Raw genomic sequence first — 26705 nt, 5'->3', positions numbered from 1 at the left:
AACTTATTTATGTTGACATGCGAGATAAATATGTCGACATGCAACTTAGTTATGTTTACATGCGAGATAAATATGTTGACATGCAACTTATAAGTTGTATGTCAACATAACTAAGTTGCATGTCAACATAAATATGTTGCATGTCAACATATTTATCTTGCATGTTAACTTAACTAAAGAAAGGTCGGGTATATTGTTGTTACCCTGTTCCATCCGTCTGTCTGTCCGTCCGTCCATCCGTCCGTCCGTCTGTCGTGTTTTACTTTCTCAAACTGCTCTTACATCTTATAAACCAGCAATCTGTCCTCTTAGAGTTTGATTTGGGGTGTCATGTTGTTTTGTAAAAAGGTATCCTATAGATGCGCAATAAGGTTTCGGAATTTTCAATTTTGTCCTGGGGGTCAATTAATTGCTAAAAAATGATGGTTTTTTTTTTACAAAAAAACCTGTTTCAAAAACGTCATTTTCTTTTTGCTTTCTGCTACTTTTTGACTCCCTGGATGAAATCTAAATTTTTAAAACCTTACTGCATATCTATAGAACAGTCCCTATCATATACCAAGATATGATGTGTCTTTCCATTAAATCATAAGAGGAGTTCTGGGATCTATGGGTTTTTTTGAGTGATAAACGTCAATTTTCTGCTACTATTTGACTCCCTGGATGAAATTTAAATTTTTAAAACCTTATTGCACATCTATAGGACAGCCCCAATTATAACCCAAGAGATGACGTAGCAACTCCAAAAGTTGTAAGAGGAGTTCTGGGAACCATATTTTTTTGGCCAAAAAACATCATTTTTTGTTGCCCACTGATCCCCTTAATAGAAAAAAAATTCTGGAACCTGATCACGCCTCAACATGACACCCCCAATCATATTCTAGAAGATCATTTGGCTACTGCAAAAAAAAAATGACGTTTTTGAAACCAGTTTTTTTGTAAAAAAAAAACGTCATTTTTTAGCCATTAAATGACCCCCAGGACAAAATTGAAAATTCCGAAACTTTATTGCGCATCTATAGGATACCCTAAAACATATTCCAAAAGATGATTTGTCTACTGTTGAAAATGTAGGAGGAGTTCGAGGAAGAAGGTTTTTTTTTAAAAAACGTCATTTTTTACCAATTATTTGACCCCCAGGACTAACAGAGAATTTTTGAAACCTTTTTACAAAACAACATGATACCCCAAATCAAACTCCAAGAGTTCAGTTTGCTGGTTTATAAGATGTAAGAGCAGTTTGAGAAAGTAAAACGTGACAGACGGACGGACGGATGGACGGACGGACGGAACAGGGTAACAACAATATACCCGACCTTTCTTTAGAAAGTGCGGGTATAATTAAATAACACAACAGAAAAAAGAATGATTTTTGGTGCATAGTATTCAAAACTTGAGGATTATATAAATAAGCTGTCCCCTCCCTTTAAAAAAAACCACCAACTAATTTTAGCAGACCTTTTTCAATGTACTACTGTTTTGACATTTTTGGGAGTTAATTTAATCAACTCTCCTATGCAGTTACTCAGACAAACCGAAAGTGAAACAGTGTTTGGACCTCAGCACAAATCATTGCTGCTGACAAGACTTAGTTATTGAAAATAATTGATAAATTCAATGAAATGTATGCTAAAGCATTGTTTTTCAAGGAAAATTATTTATAAATACCTTGAAAATAGTCAGATTTTAAATGGTACGAACAATTTAAATATTTTTTATAGTCGTATGTATTCCTACGCCAGAGTTGAATATAGTCTCATTCAACTCGACGCTCGGCTGTCTCCGTAAATACTTGTCGGAGATTTACAGTGTCAGCCAAGCATTTGTTTGAACCAGACTAGAGTTCAATATTGCTTGGATCCATACAAGAAATATTTCTATGACTGATATACATAGTTTGATTGAATTAATTTTATCTTTAAATATTATTTAACATGATTCATATGGGGGTTTCTCGACATTCTTGTCGAAAAAGTCCAAAAATTCATATTATAAAAATGTGTGTAATTCAAATACATATCAGAAACTACCTGTACTTGTCATGCAAAATAACATATCATTGATTTTAAAATAAACATTGACAAAATCAACTCCCGTCAGTTCTTCAGTACTTTGATTTAAAATGAGATAATTATTTGAAACCTTTCCATGCCTTAATTACAGTTTGTTGACGTCTGTTTCTGTGGTTCATATAATTTATGAGCCATTATTCTCATGTTCTTTCTTCTTTTGATCTTTTTATCTGCAAGAAGTGATTCCATTACAACATTTTGAAGGCAGTTTTAATGACACTTTTAAGGGACCTTTATTGATATGTGATAAGGTTCATATGCCACACTACTAGGTAATGCTTTGAGGTGTGTAGGCTTATTGATCTACAAAGTGGATTCGTTTTTATGCCCCCCCCCCCCCCCCCCTTCAAAGAAGGGAGGGCATATTGCTTTGCTGCTGTCTGTCTGCATGTCGGTCGGTTGGTCCACCAACAGTTTCCGTTCATTTTCTACACAGAGGATGAACATATTGAAATTAAATTTGGAATACAGATTTTTCATGATAATATCTAGATCAAGTTCGATAATAGGTACGATCAAGCAATTTTACGACTGAGTTATGGCCCTTGGACATTTGAAAATTCCAGTTATTTACAGTTTCCACTCATTTTCTTCGTAGAGGATGAACAGATATAAAATAAAATTTGGTTAAAGGCCTAGGTTTATCATGATAATATCCAGGTCAAGTTTGATATTGGGTATGATTGAGCAATTTTTAGCTCACCGAGACGAAGTCAGGGGGAGCTTATGCTATACCCTCGGCGTCGGTGTCGGTGTCGGCGTCGGCGTCCGGACCTGGTTAAAGTTTTTGTTGCAGGTCCTGTATCTAAGCTATTACTTGTCCTATCTTCACCAAACTTGCATGGATGATGCATCTGGACCTACTTATGGACTTGAAAGACTTGGATGCTGAATCTGAGTCCTAAATTTCAGATGCTGGAGGAGGTTAAGGTTGTTGGACCAGTTTTTGTTGCAGGTGCCCTCTGATGATTATATCTTAGTTACTACTTGTTCTAACTTCACCAGACTTCCATGGATAGTGCGTCTTATGATACTGATGCACCAGACAGGCTTGAATGCTGAATCTGAGCCATAGGTTTTGGAGGCTGGAGAAGGTTAAGGTTTTTGAGCTGGTTAAAGTTTTTAAAACAGGTGCCCTCTGATGATTATTTCTTAGTTATTACTTGTCCTAACTTCACCAGACTTCCATGGATGGTGCGTCTTATGATACTGATGCACCTGGCAGGCTTGAATGCTGAGTCTGAGCCATAGGTTTCAGATGCTGGATATGGTTAAGTTTTTTTGAACAGGTCACATGTTTAATAGATAATAGTACTATTTCAAACTTGCATAGTTGGTTAAACTGTAATATGAATGAATCACAGAGGAAGCTTCAGATGCAGAGCTTGATCTCCATTATCAAGGATGCTTAAAAATATATCTTAGTTATTACAGGTCCTAACTTCACCAAACTTGAATGGATGGTGTGTCTTATGATACAGATGCACCTGACAGGCATGGATGTTGAATCTGAGCCATAGGTTGCGGATGCTGGAGCAGGTTAAGGTTTTAATTGCTAGTGCCCTCTGATGATGATATCTTAGTTATTACTGGTCTGAACTTCACCAAACTTGCATGGAGATGCGTCTTATGTATACTGATGCACCCGACAGGCTTGAATGCTGAATCTGAGCCATAGGTTTCGGATGCTGGATAAGGTTTAGTTTTTTGGAACAGGTCACATGTTTTATAGATGATAGCTTGCATAGTTGATTTAACTATATTATAAATGAAACACAGAGGTTGCTTCAGATGCAGAGCCTGATCTCCATTACCAAGGATGCTAAAGAAATCTCCTACCTCACTCAAACCTGCTCGATAGATAGATGTGTTTGTTGATAAATGATATAACATGATTCCTATGATATAGAATTGTATGGTATGAAACAATATTGTTTAATATGATACAATATAATATCATATGTATTATTATAAAAAGTTATATGATATGATATGATATTGAATCAATTTTAAATATTTTATATTATGATATTGTATCATGATATTGTTATGTATAGTATTGTATATTATGATATAATATGGTATAATATTATATTGTATTATAAATTTATTATTTTATCACATGATACTATAACATAAGATATTGCAAAATATAATATTGTATCCTATGACACAATATTGTATATTCTATAATATTGTATCATACGATATTGTATAATATGATATAAGTTTCTGTAATATATAATTATATCACATGAAATTGTATAATATGATACTGTAATATTATATAATATTGTATCATACGATATTGTATAATATGATATTGGTTTATAATATGATATATTATCACATCACATGAAATTGTTTTGTATGATATTGTAAAATATATTATTGTATCATATGATACAATATGTATAATATAATATTGTATTATATAATATTTTACTTTATCACATAATATTGTATCATTTGATATGATACAATGTTGTACATATCAAATTATATTGTATCATATGATACAATATCATATTATGTATTATAAAAAAACGATACAGTATCATACAATATCATACTATTTTATACAATATAATATCATATGTTTCAATGTTATGATGTATTATGTAATATGATATTGTACTATAATACTATATTGTTTTATATATTATGATATTGTATTATGTGATCAAATACAATAACGTATAACACAATACAATGTCATATCATACGTTACAATATCATATCTCATCATTGTTTATTATGGTATTTTATTGTGTTATATGATATATGTTATAAATATGATAGGATGCAATATTTAATTTTATATTATTGCATTGATTAACATATGAACATATGATTATCATACAATTTTTTAACAGATGATATACGATATTGTGTCAAAACAGAATCCATGAATATCCAAGATCATAAAGTATGATTTTCATTTAATATGATAAAGGTGGTTTCATAAAGGTGAAGTCTCATAAGGGTGATGTCTCGTCTCGGTGAGCTTTGTAATCTGTGATTACCTATGTTTGACAGAGTTATGTCCCTTGGACGTAGATTTTTTTTAATTTATTTGCTGTTTTCGTTTATTTTCTTCGCAGAGGATGCACATATTGATATGAAATTTGGTATACAGGTTTATTTAAAAAATATCTAGATTGAGTTTGATTTTGGGTATGATAGAGCAATTTTCGACAGAGTTATGTCCCTTGGATTTAGAAAAATTCCAATTATTTGCAGTCAACGTTCATTTTCTTTGTGGATGTTTTCAATGGAGGGGGCATAAGTGTTTCACAAACATCTATTGTTTTTTAAGGTTTTTATTTTTTTGCTCTGAAAGATGCAAAATAATACATGATATAATTTACAAATCTGAGTTGTATTTTTTAGAACTTTTATATATGACAATTCAAATACTCGCTACAAGCTTAATAATGTCAGTGACAATCAAAAAAGTCATTTTATATGCTTTTTTTTTTAGCTCACCTGAACCAACATGACTTGGTTCACCTGTCAACCAACATTTTTTTCTGTTTGTTTGTCTGCCTGTCTGACTAATCACTTTTAAATCACTCATTGCATATCAACTGAAATTAATATTCATTTTATTTTAATTGAATTTAATTATTTTGTGCACTGAATCTTTACTGCAAAAGTGTTAATTAAATACACAGGTGATAAAGTACGCGTTTTCTGGAGTCAAGCAATACGCTTGGGTATTAATTACGCGGATATGTGATTTACATCATGCAAGAAGTGTTTTACAAAGTTTTAATCTTACCGAGAAACTAGTGTATATTTACTCCATGTGTAAATAACCACTTTTACAGTATACAAAAATTTAGAAAATGGTCTGCATTTTGACATGAACTTATTTATTTTAACACATCAGGTGATCCTTGTCACAGATGGCAAAACAGGCATTGGTCACAGATCCCTGAAAAATTCCCTGGAGACCTGGGATCAAAGGGAATCAAGTGGAGAGGACAAGTTCCCTCTTCCCTTCAAATTTCCTTGTAAATTACACATCATGGTCATCAGTAATCCCAATGACCCAGATCTGAAGAGTTCTTTCCCTTTGTTTGAAAAACTGATAGAGATGAATGGACAGGGAGGAGAGGTGTGTGTACCAGACAATGCCCTAACCCTACAGTCAGTGGAAGCCATGTTTACAAGACTGCAGGAGAAGTACTTCAAACCATACAATGGAATATTGAGATGTGGAAACTTCAAATGTTCAATTCAGTTATTTCCTCCCCCAGATCCATATAATGTGTAAGTTTTTAAATAATTAGTAAAACATGGTTATAATTAAGTGCCAAGGACAGGCAGTTTTGCTTAGTTATAAGCAAATTTTGTCATATCCGTCAAGTTTACAACATGTAATAAAGTCATGAGGAATGAATATCACTTGCTGTAAGTGTCAATTCATAATAAATGTGTTCTTTATAACTGTGTTTTACTGGACATGTACTAGTATTAAAATAACATGTTAGAACAATTCAGGGATGTTATTTTTCAGCAGAAATCTTGTTTGAGCAGATTTGAAAGTCAAAACGGTGTATGTAATTAAGAGACCCCCAACTGATAGAAATTTTCAAAGCATTTTAGCAAGTAAAATGCCAATATGCAATATTCATTTTGGGATTTGAAATCTTATTTGCGTTAAACATCATTTTGATGAGATGTGACCATAAATATGTACACATACAGAATTTTGACATACATGTAAGCTGGGACCCCATTTTTGCTGTTTAAAATTTTAGTATAATTTTTCAATGCAAAGAATTGGTGAGGAAGAGTTAAACATCCTTTAACTTACACTGCACTCATAGGTCATATTCATTGATTTTCCAACTTAACTCTTTAACACAAACAAATCAAAGACCATTAAGTAATCAATGCCATGTTAAGGAGCGCAATGATTGAGTGTTTGTTCTGACACAGGGTGGAGGAATTTGAAGAGGTGCATCAGGAGGTGGGCTCCTGTCTGGAGATCCTGGGCTTTGTGGACATCGCCGACGTCGCCAGTCCTCAAGCCCTTTCCCGACATCTGGTCCTCCCTCTCCCCTCGAAAGAACTCAAGGCTGCTGACAATGGTGGGTATTCTCTCTTAAGGTACTTCACTACACCGAGACTTATACTTTTTAAGACACTACGTCACAAGATGGCGATTTAAATGTTTTGTTAAACTGTTTGTATCAATCGATTCAGATGTATATTGTCATAGCTCAGTGGTTAAAGTATCAGACTTGTGAACCGCAGGTCATGAGTTCGAATCCACCTGGGGCTTTTGTTTATGTTTACTGAATGAAATTTTTGAAAACATCATTTTTTATCTAAAATTGTACATTTTTTCGCCTATTTGACATATTTACTTTTTATCCATCATGCTTTCTGTCATAATCAAGTAATTTTCTGCTGATTTGAGAAACAATTTCACGGTGTAGTGAGGCACCTTAAGTTGGTAATGTTTAGAATCTGTCTAAGGTAGTCCATCCATAACTAAGACGAATTTAACAATTTTGATTGATCTATACTACATCAAATACATCTTTAAAAGTTATTATGAGGCTGACAAAAACCAAACTCGGGGGTATGTATGTAGTCAAGTAATTGAACTTTTTGCACTGAAAACTTTTAAAAAGAGTTGTCTGCCCTTTACAAAAATTTTAAAACATCATTTTTTGAAAATATGTAATGTAATTATAAATTATGAACTATTTTAGCATATTCAAATAAAGGGTAAATTTTTGCAACGTTTTACCAAGAGAAATGTGGAGAAATTACTTGTACTAAAAAATATACTTAAAAATGCATTTTTCTTATAGACTTCCACATCAACATATGATAAATTTGTCAATATTCAATATTATTTTTTTTATTTCAGAGGGGAATCTTTATTATTCAATAAACCCCTTAAAATCACACTAAGATTTTAGTGATTGAACTTGCAATCTATTAGATATGAAATGTGATTGTTATGGATGGACTACCTTAAAGGAAGAATTATCAAAGCTTTTTTCATCCCTAGTCATGTATACGGTTTGTCTATCTTCTCTCCTGCTGCCTTTCAGTAACTTTTTATTTTAAGTTTAGTGTTTAGCAAAATTTCTAAGAAGTAGGGATGGCAATCTCTAACTTGTTAACCGATTACTTGGTCAGAACTATGGTAACCGGTTTCAGAATCAGTAATCGGTCGGTCGTATAAAAGAAAAATAAGAATATTTAAACTCTATTTCATAATAAATTTTATTTTATTGTCTTTTGAGACTATTATCTAATCAAGTTAAATTTGAGACCGTTCAAACCCCAGGCTGGCTCTGAGCTCTAGCTTGGACGCTCGACAATTGGGCAGTAGGTGTTAATTATAATGAATGTGAAGGAGTCTCGGGGGAGAATGTTTCAAACATACAATTTCCTTTTAATTTTTTACAGTGAAATAAATGTCAACTTCTGAGTAAACTATGTGCAAAATATAAAGTAAATTAAACGGATAGTTTATCTGTTTGCTGTGCTCAAATTTTGGTAATATGTTTGAATCATCCCTGACGTTTTATATAAGATTATATAGGAAAAAGGGGGTTTTCATTTTTAGTTTCATATGTAAAAAATTACAAACATATGATTTTCTTTCCATTTTCAGCAATGGAAGGATAACATATAAGTTAACTTTCTGCCAAATAAAAACAAAATTGATCAGATAGTTTTTATGTTATATGTCCTGTCAGATAGTTTGGTCCTATAAATTTGTCGTGACAGCCATTTTACATATAGAGTTATATAGAATAAAAGGATGTTTACATATCAAATTTAATTTTATTTGTAATAGATAAAAAGATACCTAATTTCCACTCACACAGAACTTGAAAGGATCTTGCATATGTTTTTATTTTGCAAGTAATGTTTTTAATTTTAATTATTGACGCTGCAATAAAAATGCACTACATTTATTTTTGTCAGTTGTTATTTCAAAGTTTCAACTGACGTCATCGTAAGACATTGACTCTGAAGTGGATAATGTCGATTTTGAAGAAGCGGCAAAATGATCAAAATACTTCTAAATATTATTCTAACGATTCCTTTTGCTAAAAATAATTCTTATGATAAGTATTTTTCTGGGAAAGTTTTCAGTCCAAAAAGCAGTAACTTGTATGAAAGCACAGGTTTTTCAGATTAAAGTTTGATCAAACCATGATTCCCTAGAGAAAAGTGGGGCCATAAAGGGGGGGTGTTATATAGAAATAGAATTTTTTTTTACAGATACAACAACAAAAGGGGCTTGATATTTACCATAAAAATATGTGGATAAAAATCCACAGATTTTAAAAAATATTGAGTAAAATCTACTGTACTTAGTTGTCAATTTTAAGATATTTTGATACTGTAATTATGCTTATTTGATCAGAGTTAAGGCAATTGTTGCTCAGGTAAGCAATGTGGCCCCTGGGCCTCTTGTTTTTCTTTTTTAAAATTTATTCCATGGTATCCATCATGGGCAAATTTGACTTTCTTGATAACCTTGACTTCATCACTCTTTGTGGTGTGTTTTGGCTTAACTCCTAAGAAATGGTTTGAGCTTAGCTTTGCACTCAGTTGTGGATGTTTTATCAATTTAATTATTTATTAATTTAAGGGACCAGGCAAAATTTATCACAATGATAGGACCAGTACAAATAAAAATATTTATTAAAAAAATTGACGTCACATGGCTTTCACATTGAAAAAAATATGTGGCTTAAAAAAAGTTACTGTCTCATGGATAATCATATGCTTCTTCATAAGTAAAGTAGAAAGTAGGAATTTCCTATCCTGGTGACAATTATATAGGCTTTAGTTAATTACTGAGATAAGAATACATACCTTAAAACAGTTTTAATCATTTTAATCATTAAATTCATAAATTTGCAGCAATTTTGCTGTCTGATTCTATGAAATACATTAAGCAACCTGACTTATATATAACCCAATTTAAAAAACAAGAAGCCAATTGGCCTTAACGGTCACCTGAGTAGCGTATAACCCTTACACAAACTTGTCAAGGAGTCTCATATATGCATTTAATTAATTACGGTAGGTTTCATTCTGGAGTAGAAAAATTATAAATTTGTAATGACGACCACCTCCCTGCCTGAAATCTTTGAAAAAGAACTGTGAAACCTATAATTTTGGTGAAAAACTGACAGATCTGGTCTACAAAATCATGAATTCAGTTTTCCTTTCAGGTGTGTGGGAGAAAAGAAGATAATTTTTTAACATCATATGCATTAACACCTATACATCCATTTTGGCCCTGCCCTAGAGTCAAAACCCATACTCCAGGGAACATGAAAATTAAAATTTCAGTAGAGAACTTCCTGGTAAACATAATTATAGGTCAGTTTTTTATACAGATGTGTGAGAATAGAGAAGAAAATTTTTAAACATTATATGCATTAACACTCTATTGCTCCCTCCCTCCCATGTCCTGAACCCCTGACCCAGGGGCGATGAAATTCACAATTTAGGTAGAGGAGTTAGTGGACATCATAACCATGTATTCAGTCACCGTAGAGCCTGAACCCCTGGCCCAGGGGTCATGAATTTCACAATTTTGGTAGAGAGCGTCATGGACATCACAACCAGGCATTTAGTTTTTAACAAATATATATGGGAGTAGAGAAGAAGATTTTCTAAGATTTGATGCATTTTTACTATATGGCCATATTGGCCTCACCCTAGAGCCTGAACCCCTGGCCCAGGGGTCATGAATTTTAACAATTTTGGTAGAGGGCCTCATGGACATCACAACCAGGCATTTAGTTTTTAACAAATATAAATTGGAGTAGAGAAGATTTTTGAAGATTTAATGCATTTTTACTGTATGGCCATATTGGCCCCACGCTAGAGCCTGAATCCCTGACACAAGGGTCATGAATTTCACAATTTTGGTAGAGGGCCTTAAGGACATCATAATCATGCATTTAGTTTTTAACAAATATACAGCTTTCTCCACTTATATTGAAATTGCTTATTTTGAACTTCCGCTTATTTTGAAATAGAAATTAATCCCCAGTTTTTGCCTCTCATTTTCTTTGCATTGATTTAACGGATATAATAAAATCGACTATTTTGAATTGTTATACTTTCATGTTAAATATTGAAATCTGATTGGTTAAGACACAGTTCATAATCCGTTCTATTACCCTCAGCGCACTTAGCAACGCACTTAGCAACGGGTAACATTACAAATTGTTACATTTGCGAAAATTATGCGCGTACGGTTCGCTGTAGAATTCACGTTATTCCTATATAAAAGCAGTAAAATTTTCTTAAAAATTAAGACATTCAGTATAACAAAATAAATAGTGCCTGTTTAGGAGGATAACAGTTGAAATTGACACCCCTCGAAAACCATTGTCAACCTCCGCTTCGCGTCGGTTGACAATGGTTTTCTCGGGGTGTCAATTTCAACTGTTACCCTCCCAAACAGGCACTATTTATATAATATTGCTTATATTGAAGCCACTGATCGGTCCCCATAGGTGATAATTAGTTGTTTTTATAACGGTTATATTGAAGTACTCCGTGGCGGCTGTCGTCACTGTTGGTGACAGTAATTATGCTAGACTGACTGGTTGATATACAAAGGTGTGAATTGATGATAAATTCTCATCATCTGTGTTTTTATACTTCTTTTAAATAGTTAAATTTATTCACTGTTGATTTTTTTTTTTACGTATACGGATGTATTGAGGCTAGACGTAATATGGAAACCCCACGGAAAAGAGAAAACTTATCTTCGGGCACTAAATACGAACTAGTTATGGCTATTGATAAAAGGACAAAGCCTAAATTCGAAAAAGCTAAGGATTTTGAGATTATCGCGAGTACACGTATGATGATATATAAGCAGCATTCAGCAGTTTTTGAAGCAATTGAGTCTGGTGATTTTTCTCTAAAACGTAAAAGAATGCGACCGGAGATTAGGATGAGCTTTAAGAAAGTAACAATATGAAACTTACAAATTTTACGGATATAATTTTAATCAAACTTTTAAGGACTAATAATGTAATAATCCACTGTTATAAATGAATGATGACCAAATAATTTGTTGGGGTTTGGTTTTCTATTCTTACATCGGGATTGAACTTTCAAAAATGGCGGCTTCACATCAGTCAATATCGCTTATATTAAAATGCGGATATATTGAAATAATTTGCATGGTCCCCTGAATTTGAATTTATCCGGAGTAGGCTGTATATTGTAGTAGAGAAGAAGATTTTCTAAGATTTTATACATTTTTACTATATGGCCATATTGGCCCCACCCTAGACCCTGAACCCCTGACCCAGGGGCCATGAATTTCACAATTTTGGTAGAGGGCTTCATGGACATCATAACTAGGCAACCATTTTTTTCCTCATATGTGTGGGAGTAGAGAAGAAGATTTTTGAAAATTTGGCCTTTTTTGCATATTTGGCACCACATGTGGCGCCCCGGGGGTGGTAGAGCCATGAATTTCACAATTCAGATTCCTCTTACCATAGGGATGCCTCACACCAAAAATGGTAGCAATCAGCCTTGTAGTTTTTAGCTCACCTGAGCTGAAATCTCAAGTGAGCTTTTCTGATCACAGTTTGTCCATCGTCCATCTGTCTGTCCGTAAACTTTTCACATTTTAAACTTCTTCTCTAAAACTACTTAGCCAATTTCAACCAAATTTAGCACAGAGAATCCTTATGGAAAGGTGATTATAAATTGCAGAAATAAAAGACTGATCTTTATTTAAAACGGAGAAAACCTTGAAACTGTAGAAAAAGGGGGGTACATTTAAAAAAATCTTCTTCTCAAGAACTACTGAGTCAAATTCAACGTAATTTAGCATAAATAATCCTTATGGAAAGGAAAATATAAATTGCAAAAATTAAGGGCTAATTCTGTTTCAAATTTGAGTAATTTAAAAAAATAAAGAGATAATCGCGGTCAATCAGTTTATAACTTCGGGTTCGGTATTCCATATCGAAAACGAAAGTTCTTTGTTTGAAGCAGCCATGTTTGAATGACAAACGGGGACAAACGGGTCAAAATGGAAAAGATGAATTTGCTTGTTGTGCAACAGTTTATGTGCGAAGGGATACTTGAAACATGCCAAATATATATGTGCCGATTTCGTGAAGTAAGTAGAGGTTAAATCTTTCAATACATTGACATTTTCACTTGTGACAGTGATTTTAGATTGTTTTGATTTTTGTTTCATTTTCGCTATGTTTTTTAACTTGAGGGGAACTATCACCTGTATTTTGGAATTTTAACGTATCGAATCAAATATAGACTTCGGTAAATCAGACAGCTGATTGTTAACCTGCGCAAAATGAGCAAAATCTGATGCACTTACAACATAATTATTATAAATACGATACATTCTATTGGTAATTCGGTATGATCTCTACATAATGGTTGATGAATACAACGTGTTTTGTTAAGATGCTCAGCATTTTCAGTATAAACAGCGATTGTTTTGGCTGCTAGAATATATATATATTATAAATGAAACGCACTGGTTGCTTCAGATGCAGAGCCTGATCTCCATTATCAAAGATGCTAAAGAAATCTCCTACCTCACTCAAGCCTGCTTGATAGATAGATGTGGTTGTTGTTAAATAATATAACATGATTCTTATGATATAATATTGTATGATATGAAACACTATTGTTTAATATGATACAATATATAGAGGATATCTATATTGTGTGATTTTATATTTGCTTTATCCCACGAGTTGAAATGGTGTATATATTCGCGAGGCTTGCCGAGCAAATATTACCATTTCAACGAGTTGGATAAAGCAAATATAAAATCACACAATTATAGATGTTCTATTTATCTCATACAATTTAATTTATATAATGAATCTTTTGAGACAGTCCCTTATATGACCTGAATTGATTTTTTCAAAGATTAAAAGCGATGATGCTATGTTGTGTTTTACGGTTATTGTGACCTTGCTCAATACAATTTAGTACGTCATTTCTGAGATACATGTAAATTCTAACTCTTTTAAAGTAAAGTTTCACTGAAACAAGCCTTGAAATAATTTTTTAGCTCTAAATAATTTTTCTTAGAGCTTATTCAATTTATTAAGTGGAAATACTGATCAGAAGACTTTTAAAAATAATCAAGTTTGTTGACATACACAAAGTTGCGAATGCTCGTTAGTTTGAATTGACTCGAACGAAGAACAGTTGTTAAGGTTTTATAAAACAAACACTAGCCTTATGATTAGAAATTGAAAATAGTGAATAAGGATGCTTACTAGTGGTGGAATAAAAGTCTTATGAAATATTATTTCAGTAAGTTCTTGTATATAAACATAACCAGAGCGCTCTTTTTTCATCGCGTCGTCAGGATGAACTCTTTGATAGTTAATGTGATTTGCAGTTTTATAAACTACACAAAGAAAATTGAAAGTTGGAAGGGGGCTAAACTTATAAAAAATCTTGACAAACAAAGAAAAAAGGGTCTTGTTTTTACGGTTACGTATAACCCCCCCCCCCCCCTCCCCCCCCCCCCCCACAATAGCCCCCGGTTCTGACACTAATGCTACGCAATTATGTGTTTTCCTTCATATTTTTAATTTAAATCTTTGACATATCCATTTTACATCAATTTTTGTTATAGATAGAGTTATGTTGAAAGTACTAGCAACTCTCCGAAAATAGGTCACTGAAACGTTGAAGCGAGGGGTTGTGTCACAAATATTTCGGACTGGAAGTATTTGATAAAGCATCACCCGTTTGATATAGCACACGGGTAATATACATCACACGTATGAGATAAAATATCATATGTTATATTGTAAAAAGTTATAGGATACGATATGACATTGTTTCAATTTTTTTGATATTTTATGATATGAAATTGTATCATGATATTGTAATGTATAGTATTGTATATTATGATACAATATTGTTTAATATTATATTGTATTATTAATTTATTATTTTATCACATGATATTGTTACATATGTTATTGCAATATATCCTATGATACAATATTGTATATTCTATAATATTGCATCATATGATATTGTATAATATGATACTGGTTTCTATAATATAGAATTATATCACATGAAATTGTATTATATGATATTGTAATATTATATAATATCGTATCATATGGTATTGGTTTATATGATATTGGTTAATATGATATATTATTTTATCACATGAACTTGTTAATATGATATTGTAATATATATTATTGTATCATATGATACAAAATGTATATTATGATATTGTATTATATAATATTTTACTTTATCACATGATATTGTATTATTTGATATGATACAATGTTGTATCAAATTATATTGTATCATATGATACAGTATCATTTTATGTATAAAATATGATATCAGTATCATACAATGCAATATTATACTATATTATACAATATAATTTTATCACATTTTTATATGATATTGTATCATATTATACTATATTGTATTATAATATATTATGAAATTGTTTCATGTGACAATAATGTATAACACAATACAATGTCATATCATATGTTATAATATCATATCTCATTATTGTTTATTACGATATTTTATTGTATTATATGATAAATATTGTAAGCATGATAGGACTTAATATTGTATTTTATATTATTGTATTGATTAACATTGATAAAGGTGGTCTCATAAAGGTGATGTCTCATAAGGGTAATGCCTCGTCTTGGTGAGCTTTGTTATCTGTGATTACCTATGTTTGAACTGTGTAATTTACTCTGTACTAAAAACCTCAACCTAAACAATGTGTAATGTTTTGAGAATTTATATCATTAATGATTTTGATTATTCATTGAAATTGCATCAAATAGTCAATTAAAATTATGATTATTGTGTAAATTTTGATATATCATGCACTCATAATAAAAGTGATGCATTGTGTGACATTACTTTTGGATTAATCTCTGTTTCTTTTCTTTGATGTATTCAATGATTACATACAGTCCCTTATGAATCAGCACATAATCATTTTATTGGCTGTTCTTAGGGTTTTTTCAAGTACATTAGCGATTATTCTGATTTTATTAAACTTGATTACTCCGTGTCCAGTTATGCAGTAAAACGTCATTGCTTTACATAGACACTGCTAAAAATACATCGATCATTTGTACGACTTGATAATGACGATATACGACATACACACGTTTCTTCAGAATGTTTATTTAACAACGATCAATGAGTTTGACTATAATTAATCGATTAAATCATTTCTTTTGATGTTTTGGTTTATATCTGCAAACATTAAATTATTACTTTTAAGCACTAAGCTCGGTTGCCGTTCTTCTCTACCTATGATGATCTTCATGCAACTTCTCTGCTGTTGTATAAGAAACTCTTTACGAAGCGTCTAATGATATTTGATACCGCCCATGTAAATCATGGCGTCTGTTTTAAGTAAAATTGTAAGAACTTTTACTCTAATATCGCTTGGGCCATGTTCCGATCACGATCGAAATTACAGTAATTTCGCTTGGGTTATAAAATTATCAGTAAACATCGATAGTTATTTGGAAAAATGGCGGCCGTCATTTTTCATCACTGTGCTATGTTCCAATCACAAAATTAAAGAAATTGCGCATGGATTATAAAATTATCATGAAACAACGATAGTTTGGGGGGAAATGGCGGCCGTTGATTTCGCCATTTTTTGGGTGCATGTTATACATAGCACCTGCTGTTTTTTTGCCCTTTTATGGTCAACTTTGGGGGGTGCGTATTATACACGAGTGCGTATTATACACGATACATTACGGTACCTGGTACGTGTCAAATTATACAACTCTGGACCTCTGAACTCAATGATAATATTACGTGGGCATTTAAAGGGCTTTTTAAAGGGCAATTAATTTCAATTGTAATACATGTACCAAGATTATATCAAAGTGACATTTATTGAAAATCAGCTGAATTGACTGAAAGTGCTATGACTCTTTCCAATGAAAGATAAACAGATTTTTCTTTTACTGGCCCAGATTCTGAAAATAAAAAGGAAGAAGAAGAATCAACACAAGAAGATGGCAAGATTCCAAGCTTTACTGTTCTTCTTCACGGAAGTTTGAAAGTAGAAGGCATGGTGGCCCTTGCACATGTTGCGTAAGTATTGGGGCATCAAGTATATGTATCAGAAGACGGGGTCCGTGAATTATAACACTTAGGGACTTGCCCTGCCAGCATTGAAAATGTGAAAATCTGCATGGTCAATTTAAGAAAACTTCCTTGAAAACAAAAAAATAGTACAATTCTTTTTCAAGAAAATTTATTTTGATAATATTTTTTAAAAATGTCAGTGCAATGTTATTAAAATTTATAATTTGATATCATATTTATATGCAAAATTTTAAATTTTAGAGAAAATTGGTATGGGATTTTATACTCCTGGGCTGATAGCAAAAAGAAAAGCAATCTAATGCTGAGTTTGTTGGAACCAGGTAGGTATTATCATTGATTCAACCGATTCAATCAGTGGCTTAGAAAACCTTAAATATTTAAATAAATAAGAGGTAAATTCAGATTCATTAATTAGTTATTAACAAATAGCCTATAGTCATTCATATTACACTCAATCAGAGCATGATAGAAGCATTTGCCTAACACCCAGGATTTGGGTGTTTCCTGTTGTTTCCTCAATATTCGGTGTATGCCAATTTTTGTAGATTTTGTTGAGTTGATTCACAGAATTAAATGTTTATTGAAGTGCAATTTCTAATACGTGTAACATTTTGTAAATTGACAGGATAACTGTCCATGAATTGAAGTACTGGTACCCTTGAAATTGTGATTTTGTTAAATCCGTAAAGAATGTTGATGAAACCATAGTAGAAATGACAAGCAAATATGTCATAACAGGGCCACAAAACATGCAAAATGAAGAAACACATTGCTTGACAAAATGTATCATACCAGAAAATGATTGAGTCCTTAGAGTAAATGATGTTAGTTCTACAAAAAAGTGAATATAAAACCAGTGATTATATAAATGTTATTGATTCATTGAGGTATTTTTTGGGAGAAATTCGAGTTCTTGTGCTATGGAAAGACCATAGAGCTATGTCAGATAATCCCAGTTTGTTAAAGTGTTTTACTGAAACAAAACACCTGGAGACAAAATTGCAAATGTCAATATTTAGAAGAGAATTATGACAATGGTGGGAATTTATGGAAATGACAAGTAGAGATAAAACATTAATCTTGCAGAATTAAGTGAGCATACATTATTTATGACAATTCCAATGAAATACAGCCCCCTTCCCCAGTCCATTTGGTTTAACCTTTTACTAATATCTTGACATGTAAAAAACACACAAAAAAACCAAAAACTAAGCATTCAGGCCAACACTGAAAGAGATGGGAAAAGGAAATGATAAATTTATGAAAAATTTTTGTTCGATTCCAGCACACTTTCCCTTGCACTCTTGGACTGATATTGGCTTTCTTAATGTTAAAGTAAATAAGATAGGTTCTTATTGGATTATTGGAAATAGACCTATAAATGTAGTCAGATTACCTGATAAATACATGTGTGTGGAAATAGAATTCTACTAACACCAGATAACCAGTCACTGAGGTGATATAGATTACATATGTTGTAAAATTGAATGGATACATCCACCAACCATGAAAAACAAAACCTAGCTGAACACATAAGTGAAAATATTGAGGACTGTTAATTGCACAGTTATAGAACAATATTAATTATCCTTATAGAAATATACCAGAAATGTACAACAGACTACATTTGATATGGTCAAATATCTGCCTCCTAAATTAACCAACTTTTAAATAGTATCGTATCAAAATCAAATCTTCATAAAACATTTTACAGAGGATCGATGTTTATCACACTGATCTTTATATTCATTCTTTATAGTCATGAAATGGCTGGGACATATAGTGTTACCCAGTTCTGTCCTTCTGGCCTTCCGCCCTTCTGTCATTTTGTCATCATTCACTTTCCAATCATTATCTCAACAACTTTTGCCCACTCTCAACTCAAATTTGATATATGGATGTATCTTATAAATATACAGGCTGAGTTCGAATTTGAGTTTGGTCCGCTGATTTTTGACAGAGTTATGCCTCTTGAACTTAAAGGTGGTATGGACATCTTTCAATATTAATGAGGATTAAAGTACATTATAACTGACAGACTTTCACTGGTTTAGAATTTTCAAATTTTACAATTAGGGATGTCAATTTTACTCGGTTGGCTTAGTCGATTAATTGGAGGCTTTAGTCGAGTGATAGTCGAGTACTCGATGATTTTAGCATATTTGAAACTGAGAGTCTGTTTTTAATCAAATAATGTTATTGCCACATTTATCTTATCTTAAATTAAAGAACATCTAAAAACTTATAACATATACCAAATGTATTTGATTTCCTGTGACTCTTTCATATAATTTAGCTCCGTATCATCATAGGCAAATCAAATGTGACCTGTTCCATGGTACTAAGTCATTGTCCTTGCCTGATCAATAATCAAAGTTTAATGATTATAAAAACAAATGCCTTAAGGATGATGTTTATTCAGAATGAAAAAAAATTCCACTAATGATAATGAAAAACCAACTATTGTGTGTTATAGACCTTACATGGTAGTGTTATTCTTCACTTTCAAAAAAGTAGGTCAATGACCTACTTCTTGAGTTAATGGCCATTGAATATTTTTTGAAAATTTAAGAAAAATCCATAAAAATTTTACACTATGATTGAGATTTTCTTAATTGTGAAAATAATACAAATTGATTAACTCCTCAACAAATGAAATACAGTTTATGAATGGTAGTGACATTAAATATATACATACATGTAGCATTAAGTTTTCATTCACAATTTTCATTGATATTCTAGTCCAAATTTCCTCTATCAGTTTTCAAATTACTAACCAGTTTTGATTCATTATAACAAAAAACTGAATGATGATAATGCTAAAACATTTATAGTATTAAACTAAGTATTTTGACCTTTCTCTGCTGGCAAAAAATTTTAATGAGGTCAATGATCAAAATTTTGAGATATGATGTCTTTTATCATTTTTAAGCATTTTTTTAAATACTTTTGTAGTGTGTGCCATACGATTATCTAAATGAAAAAGCAAAATAAAACCAACAGAAAATATGCAAAATTATGTTGACTATCAAATTAAATCTTAGCTTTAAATATAATAGTACTACCAAAAATATTTCAGTGGAAAACAAAATCTGAAAAATTTAGTCCGAATTTCCTGTTTTGCTAAAAGTCAAACTTTGTCAGAGCCTAATTCCATAATTTAGTAAAAATATCGATTGTTATGTCAATAATAATTTATACTCATGAAATTGAACTTTTTAACAATCCGGATTTGAGAACTCCAACACTGAGTAAACAATGTCCTTAAGATATAATTATTGATGTGATTAAAGTTTTGATTATACAAACATCTAATCCAATAAATAACATAGAAGAAACACAAATTGTTCTCAGGTAACGGTAAATGTCTGTCTAAGTAAAACAAAAGAGATTAATTATTAGCCGCTTCAAAACTATACAAGAGACATCAAAGAAAAAAGCGTAACTTACGAATCAAACATGTCGATAAAAGAAAAACTGTTTTCAACATTTGTAGAACAAAAACTGCCGTGTTAAGACTAAATTGATAATATTTTTAAATTTATATATTACTTTATTACGAGTAATCTTCTAAGAAAATTTTAGTCGATGATTAGTGTGACCGAGCGATAGTCGAATACTCAGTACTCGTTGACATCCCTATATATTTACAATATTAAACCAAAAAATAGCTTTTTAAAATATTTGGAGAGGTAAAAATTGTAAAACCCCAAGCGAGATTCAACTCATGACTTACAGATTCGTAATAAACCCACTAACCCACTGTGCTACGCTGTTAGGTGACAATAATGGGAAAGAAAAGACTTATATAATTACACTTCATTTTATTGTTTATTTTGATAAACAGTATGTCACAATATGGAAGTGTTACCATACCACCTTAAAGGAAAATGAGCAATTTTCAGGGATTTATAACTTATTCTGCAATCAAACAAATGTTATTCTAAATTTAACATTTGAAATTTTGTCATTTTTCTTTAAATATTTTTGCCTATGGAAGCAAAAGAGCACAAGTCTGCTCAAGTACAATTTTTACAAAAGTTTTCGTTTATATAATTATACACATCATAGTTAACAATGGTACTTGAGCAAGCTTGCAGTTGATATTTCCAAGTTGTACAACCATCGGAAAACACCCATATTTTTGCTAACAAACATTAATTTATCAACGGAAAATAAAACAATCTTTATGGCGTTATTTGATTATGACATCCTAAGGATGATAACCTGTACATACTTGTTTTCGATACAGTACGCTTTCATTTTACAACTATTTTCAAACTTGTTTTGAAGCTTTCTATAGAACTTAGGCAAGAAATGCACAATACCACATGTTTTCCTTTGATTAGTTATAAACACAATTCTTTTTATAAATCCATTAATTTCAGGATATGTTTAAAAAATGCAGGGAATGAAAATCACTTAGATGTTTTATTATGTTATATCTGTTCGGTGCGTTTGAGCTGTCGTCGATATGAAACATATTTACAGGTCGAGAGCCTGTCAGTTGGATTGGCAATATAAAAAACCTGGCTCCCATCTCTGACTTTGTTGAACCACCCTATGGAGAGGATGACAACAAGACTCCGTTCCCAATCCGACCCGCAGAGAAACACAGCTATGCACAGAGTTGTGTTGTGTGGATTAAACCATCTGGACTCCAGGTCAGCTGATTATCTAAAAAAAAAAAAAAAAAAACAACCCATAAAATCCTTTCAAGATTTTTAATAAAAAAACTTAAGGTATTCGATGTATAACGACCATGTTTTGTACCTAATAAATGAATGGTCCGATATTCTTAAACATGATATCATTTTGAAGATGTTATAAAATAAAAATACTCCACCAAAGGAATTTTCAAAATATTGATTATGGTCCAACTAATTACACCTTGAATTTTGCATTGGAGTCTATGGACAACGTATGTTTTAATAAGATATTGTAAAAAGTAACTTAAAATTTGTAAAACTCTCTTGGTTAATACATGCATAAACTTTCTCTCTTTTAAAATATGAAATAAAATGAAACATTTACCGCAGATATTTTGACGAAATTAAAATGTTCTTCTTTTTAACAAGGGGAGATAACTCTTTAAAAAGTTTTAAGGTTCAAAATGACCGGCTTCTTACATGTTGTCAGTCATGTGAATTTGGTTAATTTCACTTTTATTGTTATCTAGAAACACATATTTAACTAGTTTAAACTGATTCAAAAATTTTCAACATCTCTTCATTATACATTGAATACCTTAAAGAATGCCATCTAACATGATTACCAATAGTGAAACATCTCACCTTTTAGGCTGACATACAAAAAGTACTCAGACATGCCAGAAAGTTACCAGAGAAACATCAGCAATTCTATAAGGTGAATTCTTTGTTTTTTGTTCTATAAATATCAAAATTTATTTCACAGCATAAACAGCTGTACACATTAAAATTGAAAGTTTGGATTAAAAGATAGTATGACCTAGCTAATACAGGTGATGAAGTAAGTAAGTGCAGGGTTTCTTCACAGTTCTATTGAAATTTGTTTTGCTTGAATTATATTCAGAAAGCCTATCAATTCAATTTTTTTATTCAATGATTCTGAAATTGGAGAGTAGTTTTGGCTAATGAATGGTAAACTCTTTGCTGGATTGAAGGAGTTAAACAGACTGCGGAGAGCTGCATTATCCTTTGGATTTCATGACCTTTTTGAAGCCATGGCGTCCATGTTGGATAGAGAGTGCACTATGCTGCCTGGATCAGCACATCCGGACGCTGCACTCCAGCTGACCCATGCTGCTAATGTGCTGAGGAGTGAGATGGCTACAGACATTGCACAAGTCATTCTTCCATTGAGGACCAATTTCAATCAAGATACAACATGATTAGAACCTAGTGTTATAGAAAGGTGCAGAATCACAGAAAGAAAAACTGAATCAATCATATTCAGCCTTGTCTCTATTTGGACTGAAAATTTGGTCAAATTGGTGGGAAGCAAAATTGCATTCAACGATGCAAATATGAAGATAAAAGTTGTTCTTCAATAAAAGTATGGTAGAATGAGAAGAATTGCTTGCAACCTCATAAAATGTTGATTTTGAATGACCTAACATTTTTTTTTCTTCAGATGTTCATGTGGCAAAATGAAATAAAATGCTACAGTGCCAACATTATTGTTTATCAGTTTGTTTGAAAACATGATGGTAGCATTAAACAGTATTCTAAAGAAAAATTTCATAATAGACAGACACATAACTGCAAATCTTTTTATATCTTAAACATAACACATAAGATAAAGTATGTTTAAGAGAAAAATATGAATTCATTATGTCTACTAGTTTAGTCTTACATTATCTGTAAAAGATTTATGATGAGTGATTGTTTTTCAACAACTGTGTTTATGGCTGAATGAATGTTCAATGGGATAATGTTACATGGTCAAATCAAATTCTTTATTTTAAGTATTTTCAAGTCACTAAAGTAATTTGTAACAATATTGTTAGTTCATTATAATTCATTCATGCTACCTCTCTCATGGTGCATCTTCCATGGTTGGCAACATTTAAACATTTTCAGCTTCTTCTCAGAACCTACTAGGTTTATTCTGACCAAATTTATTAAGTAGGTTCTAGGCCCATGGAAAGAATGGACGTTGATCTTTTAAATTCATGACCTCCATTCCTTATTACTATTAAGGACCATATTTTTTGTTAAAATCGGTGAAAATTTATTCATCTTTAAATGTCTTATACATAAAGACAACAAGACTTCCATCGTCTTCCAATAAAGTGCAATACTCATAAGAGTATCATCGCACTTCGGGAAACGAAGTCCATAAGCCCCGACCAAAATAATCATCTCATAATATTCGACGAATGATTCCTTATTACTTATATTTACATAATTTTCAGCCACTCTTCGATTAAATGTTTAAATATAAAAAAGCAAACCCCGCTGGCGCCCCATTGAAGTTATTGGACTGTATAGTACAAAATCGATACGTAGTGTTATCACAGGCAAAGTCACTAAAACATGTAAGTATAATAGAATAATATTTATTATGTGGGTACATGTAATTCGGTACGATCTCTACGTAATGGTTGATTAATGCACCATGTTTTATTAAAATGCTCATCAATTTCAATCTAAACGGTGATTATTCTCGTTGCTAGAAATATATAAGTATATATAAGATGAAAAATAAATTGTGTTTTTTCTTTGTTTAGTGCATTTTTCTCTTGTTTTAATTGTTTACAAATTTCTATTTACTAACCTGAGAGTCAATCTTCGAGTTAAAAGCAAGCTTTAATTGCTCACAATGCTACTGTATGTTTGTACTTAAAGCTGAGGCCATGCTTTAGTTCGTTTATATTTTAAATGCAGCTATGCTGAATAGGAAATACCAAGTTTAAAAATCTTAAAGTTGAATGTAATAAACTCATGTGAACATGACTTGAACAAAGCTATGTATCTTTCTTATAATTCTACAATTGACGCTGAAATTTTGGTTGATCAATAGAAATGTCTTGCTAAAAGGATGATATGCTGTAACTACTTTCTGGTGCCCCTTCTTCAACGATGAATTGCATAAAATCTGCACAAATATTTGATAGTTTTTCGAACACAAGTAAATAAAAACGACGTCTTTTAAACAGTTTCCATAGTCCTGACACATTATTATTATGAGGATAAAAGCATTATCCGTGTTCTAAAAAAATTATTGCAACGGAAAATCATCTTTGTTTGTAAACATTTGTTTTTTCAGCAATAAAATGAAAATAATGGGTGGGCCTTGGTACATTTGAGCGACATGCCTGCCAATACATAAATTTGAATTATAACTCTTTAACATATGTGACAACATTTTTCAGTTAAGTTTATTCATCAATCAAGTGAGTAAAGATTTGATCGTTTACAATGGAGAAGGCCTATCAAATTTTTCAATGTTTTTAATTTGAGGAATTGAGTGCATTCATTCTGGTGCATTGAGGTACACTTTTCTTCTCTCACATATAGGGTTTTTAAAAATAAAAATACAATAACTATAGTCTGTCCCAAGTTATTGCTTCCATCACTTGTTGATGATTTTTAATAAGAATACACATACATGTGAAAGAAGTTCAGTTGTAATTGATGAAATGGAAAATATCGAAAATATCTTCATTGACAAATTATCCTTTTTCTCTCATAAAAGTTTACAGGGACGTAAACAAATTTCTTACAGAGATTTATAATGGGGAATGTTTTAGTTACATCTTTTCTCCGTTCGGAAGTACTCGGGACACCTTGTGCAAATTTTTAACGTTATCATCCGGGCTAGTTAATGGCTAATGCAATGCAAAATCCCCGTGGACTTTTTATTTTGGGATGTGTATTGAAACCTAAAGCAGTAGAGGGGACGTTTCAAAACAGATAATCTGGACATTTTTCATATTAGTGGATGAACATAGTTTGAGCACAAAGGTATTTATCATTATCGAAATATCATGCAAAAAGTGGTGGAAGCAAAGAATCGGGACAGAGTATAGTGAGTAGTGGAGGGATAAAATGTACCTTTATGCTCTCATGTATTTTAATCGTTTATAAAGTGATGGGGGCAGGGGGGGGGCTATAATAAAGGGAACTTGATGTTAACCGTGAACACCAACTGAAAATTTAGTTATTTATATTGCATATGATCTTATTTTTGGTAAAAATGGTATTCCATAAAAGTAAAAATGTCAAAGATTAAGTATGTGCAAAAATTAGTGTAAAATTCGGATATTTATTTTTGGTTAGTCTACTGAGGGGTCACATTTCACAATATCCTATATTTACAATTGCAAATATTTTTCCTTATGTGAACCTATAGAAAAGCGAAAACGTTCAATTCTGTATATTTACATTTGCAAATAAGTTTCCTTTTATGAACCTATTCAGTCTTCCCATAAACTAGAGTTATCGTTACTGAAAGAGTTATCTGCCCCTTACAGCAGGCAATCGCAACTTCTCGGGCCTTTCCGGCGAGCTCGGAAAAACACCTCGAATGTATCTGCGGACCAAACAGGAAGAGGTTCATGTATAAAAAAAATCGTTGCCGATGTGACGAATGCGCTAATTTCCGTAATATAATTCTCATGGTATTATAAAAGGAAATGCCTAATATCTTATTTCTTTAAAAAAAAAAAACTTGACATGTAATAAACTAGAATATAAGTTAATGCGTACTCTTTTCTAGAAGTGAGACGGATCAAGAAATTTTCTAAGGGGGTAATTATATTTTGAGCGGCATGGGGTTCGAAGACCGCCGTGGTGTAACTCCATTGCTTCTAAATGCTAAGAATTTTGAGAGAGAATTTTTAAGGGGGCTGGGGGTGGCTGCCATTTTAGACAATATTGATCTCCTTTAAAAGAAGAGCTCCATATAAAAATAAAAGAAAATGATCAAAATTTTATATTAAAATATATGAAATTTTTCTTTATCAAATAGTAGTTG

General features: G+C 31.9%; 1 protein-coding gene across 4 annotated transcripts in view; it reads left to right on the top strand.

Moving 5' to 3' along the window:
* LOC105326630 (integrator complex subunit 14) overlaps nucleotides 1–23400 on the top strand; it is a 41016-nt gene extending 17616 nt beyond the window's left edge. For all 4 annotated transcript variants that reach the window (XM_066086615.1, XM_066086611.1, XM_066086612.1 and 1 more), the window contains 7 exons: nucleotides 5968–6350; nucleotides 7023–7174; nucleotides 17108–17228; nucleotides 17484–17563; nucleotides 21735–21907; nucleotides 22545–22610; nucleotides 22888–23400. In XM_066086615.1, the coding sequence (XP_065942687.1) occupies nucleotides 5968–6350; nucleotides 7023–7174; nucleotides 17108–17228; nucleotides 17484–17563; nucleotides 21735–21907; nucleotides 22545–22610; nucleotides 22888–23115 (1203 nt within the window). In that variant the 3' untranslated portion in view covers nucleotides 23116–23400. The remainder of the gene's footprint in view (nucleotides 1–5967; nucleotides 6351–7022; nucleotides 7175–17107; nucleotides 17229–17483; nucleotides 17564–21734; nucleotides 21908–22544; nucleotides 22611–22887) is intronic.
* Nucleotides 23401–26705: the final 3305 nt, after the last annotated feature.

This window comes from Magallana gigas, chromosome 6 (assembly GCF_963853765.1).
Source record: "Magallana gigas chromosome 6, xbMagGiga1.1, whole genome shotgun sequence".
In the NCBI taxonomy this organism is placed as follows: Eukaryota; Metazoa; Mollusca; class Bivalvia; order Ostreida; family Ostreidae; genus Magallana; species Magallana gigas.
The sequence above is the reverse complement of the archived record's forward strand: the minus strand, read 5'-3'. Positions and strand labels throughout refer to the sequence as shown.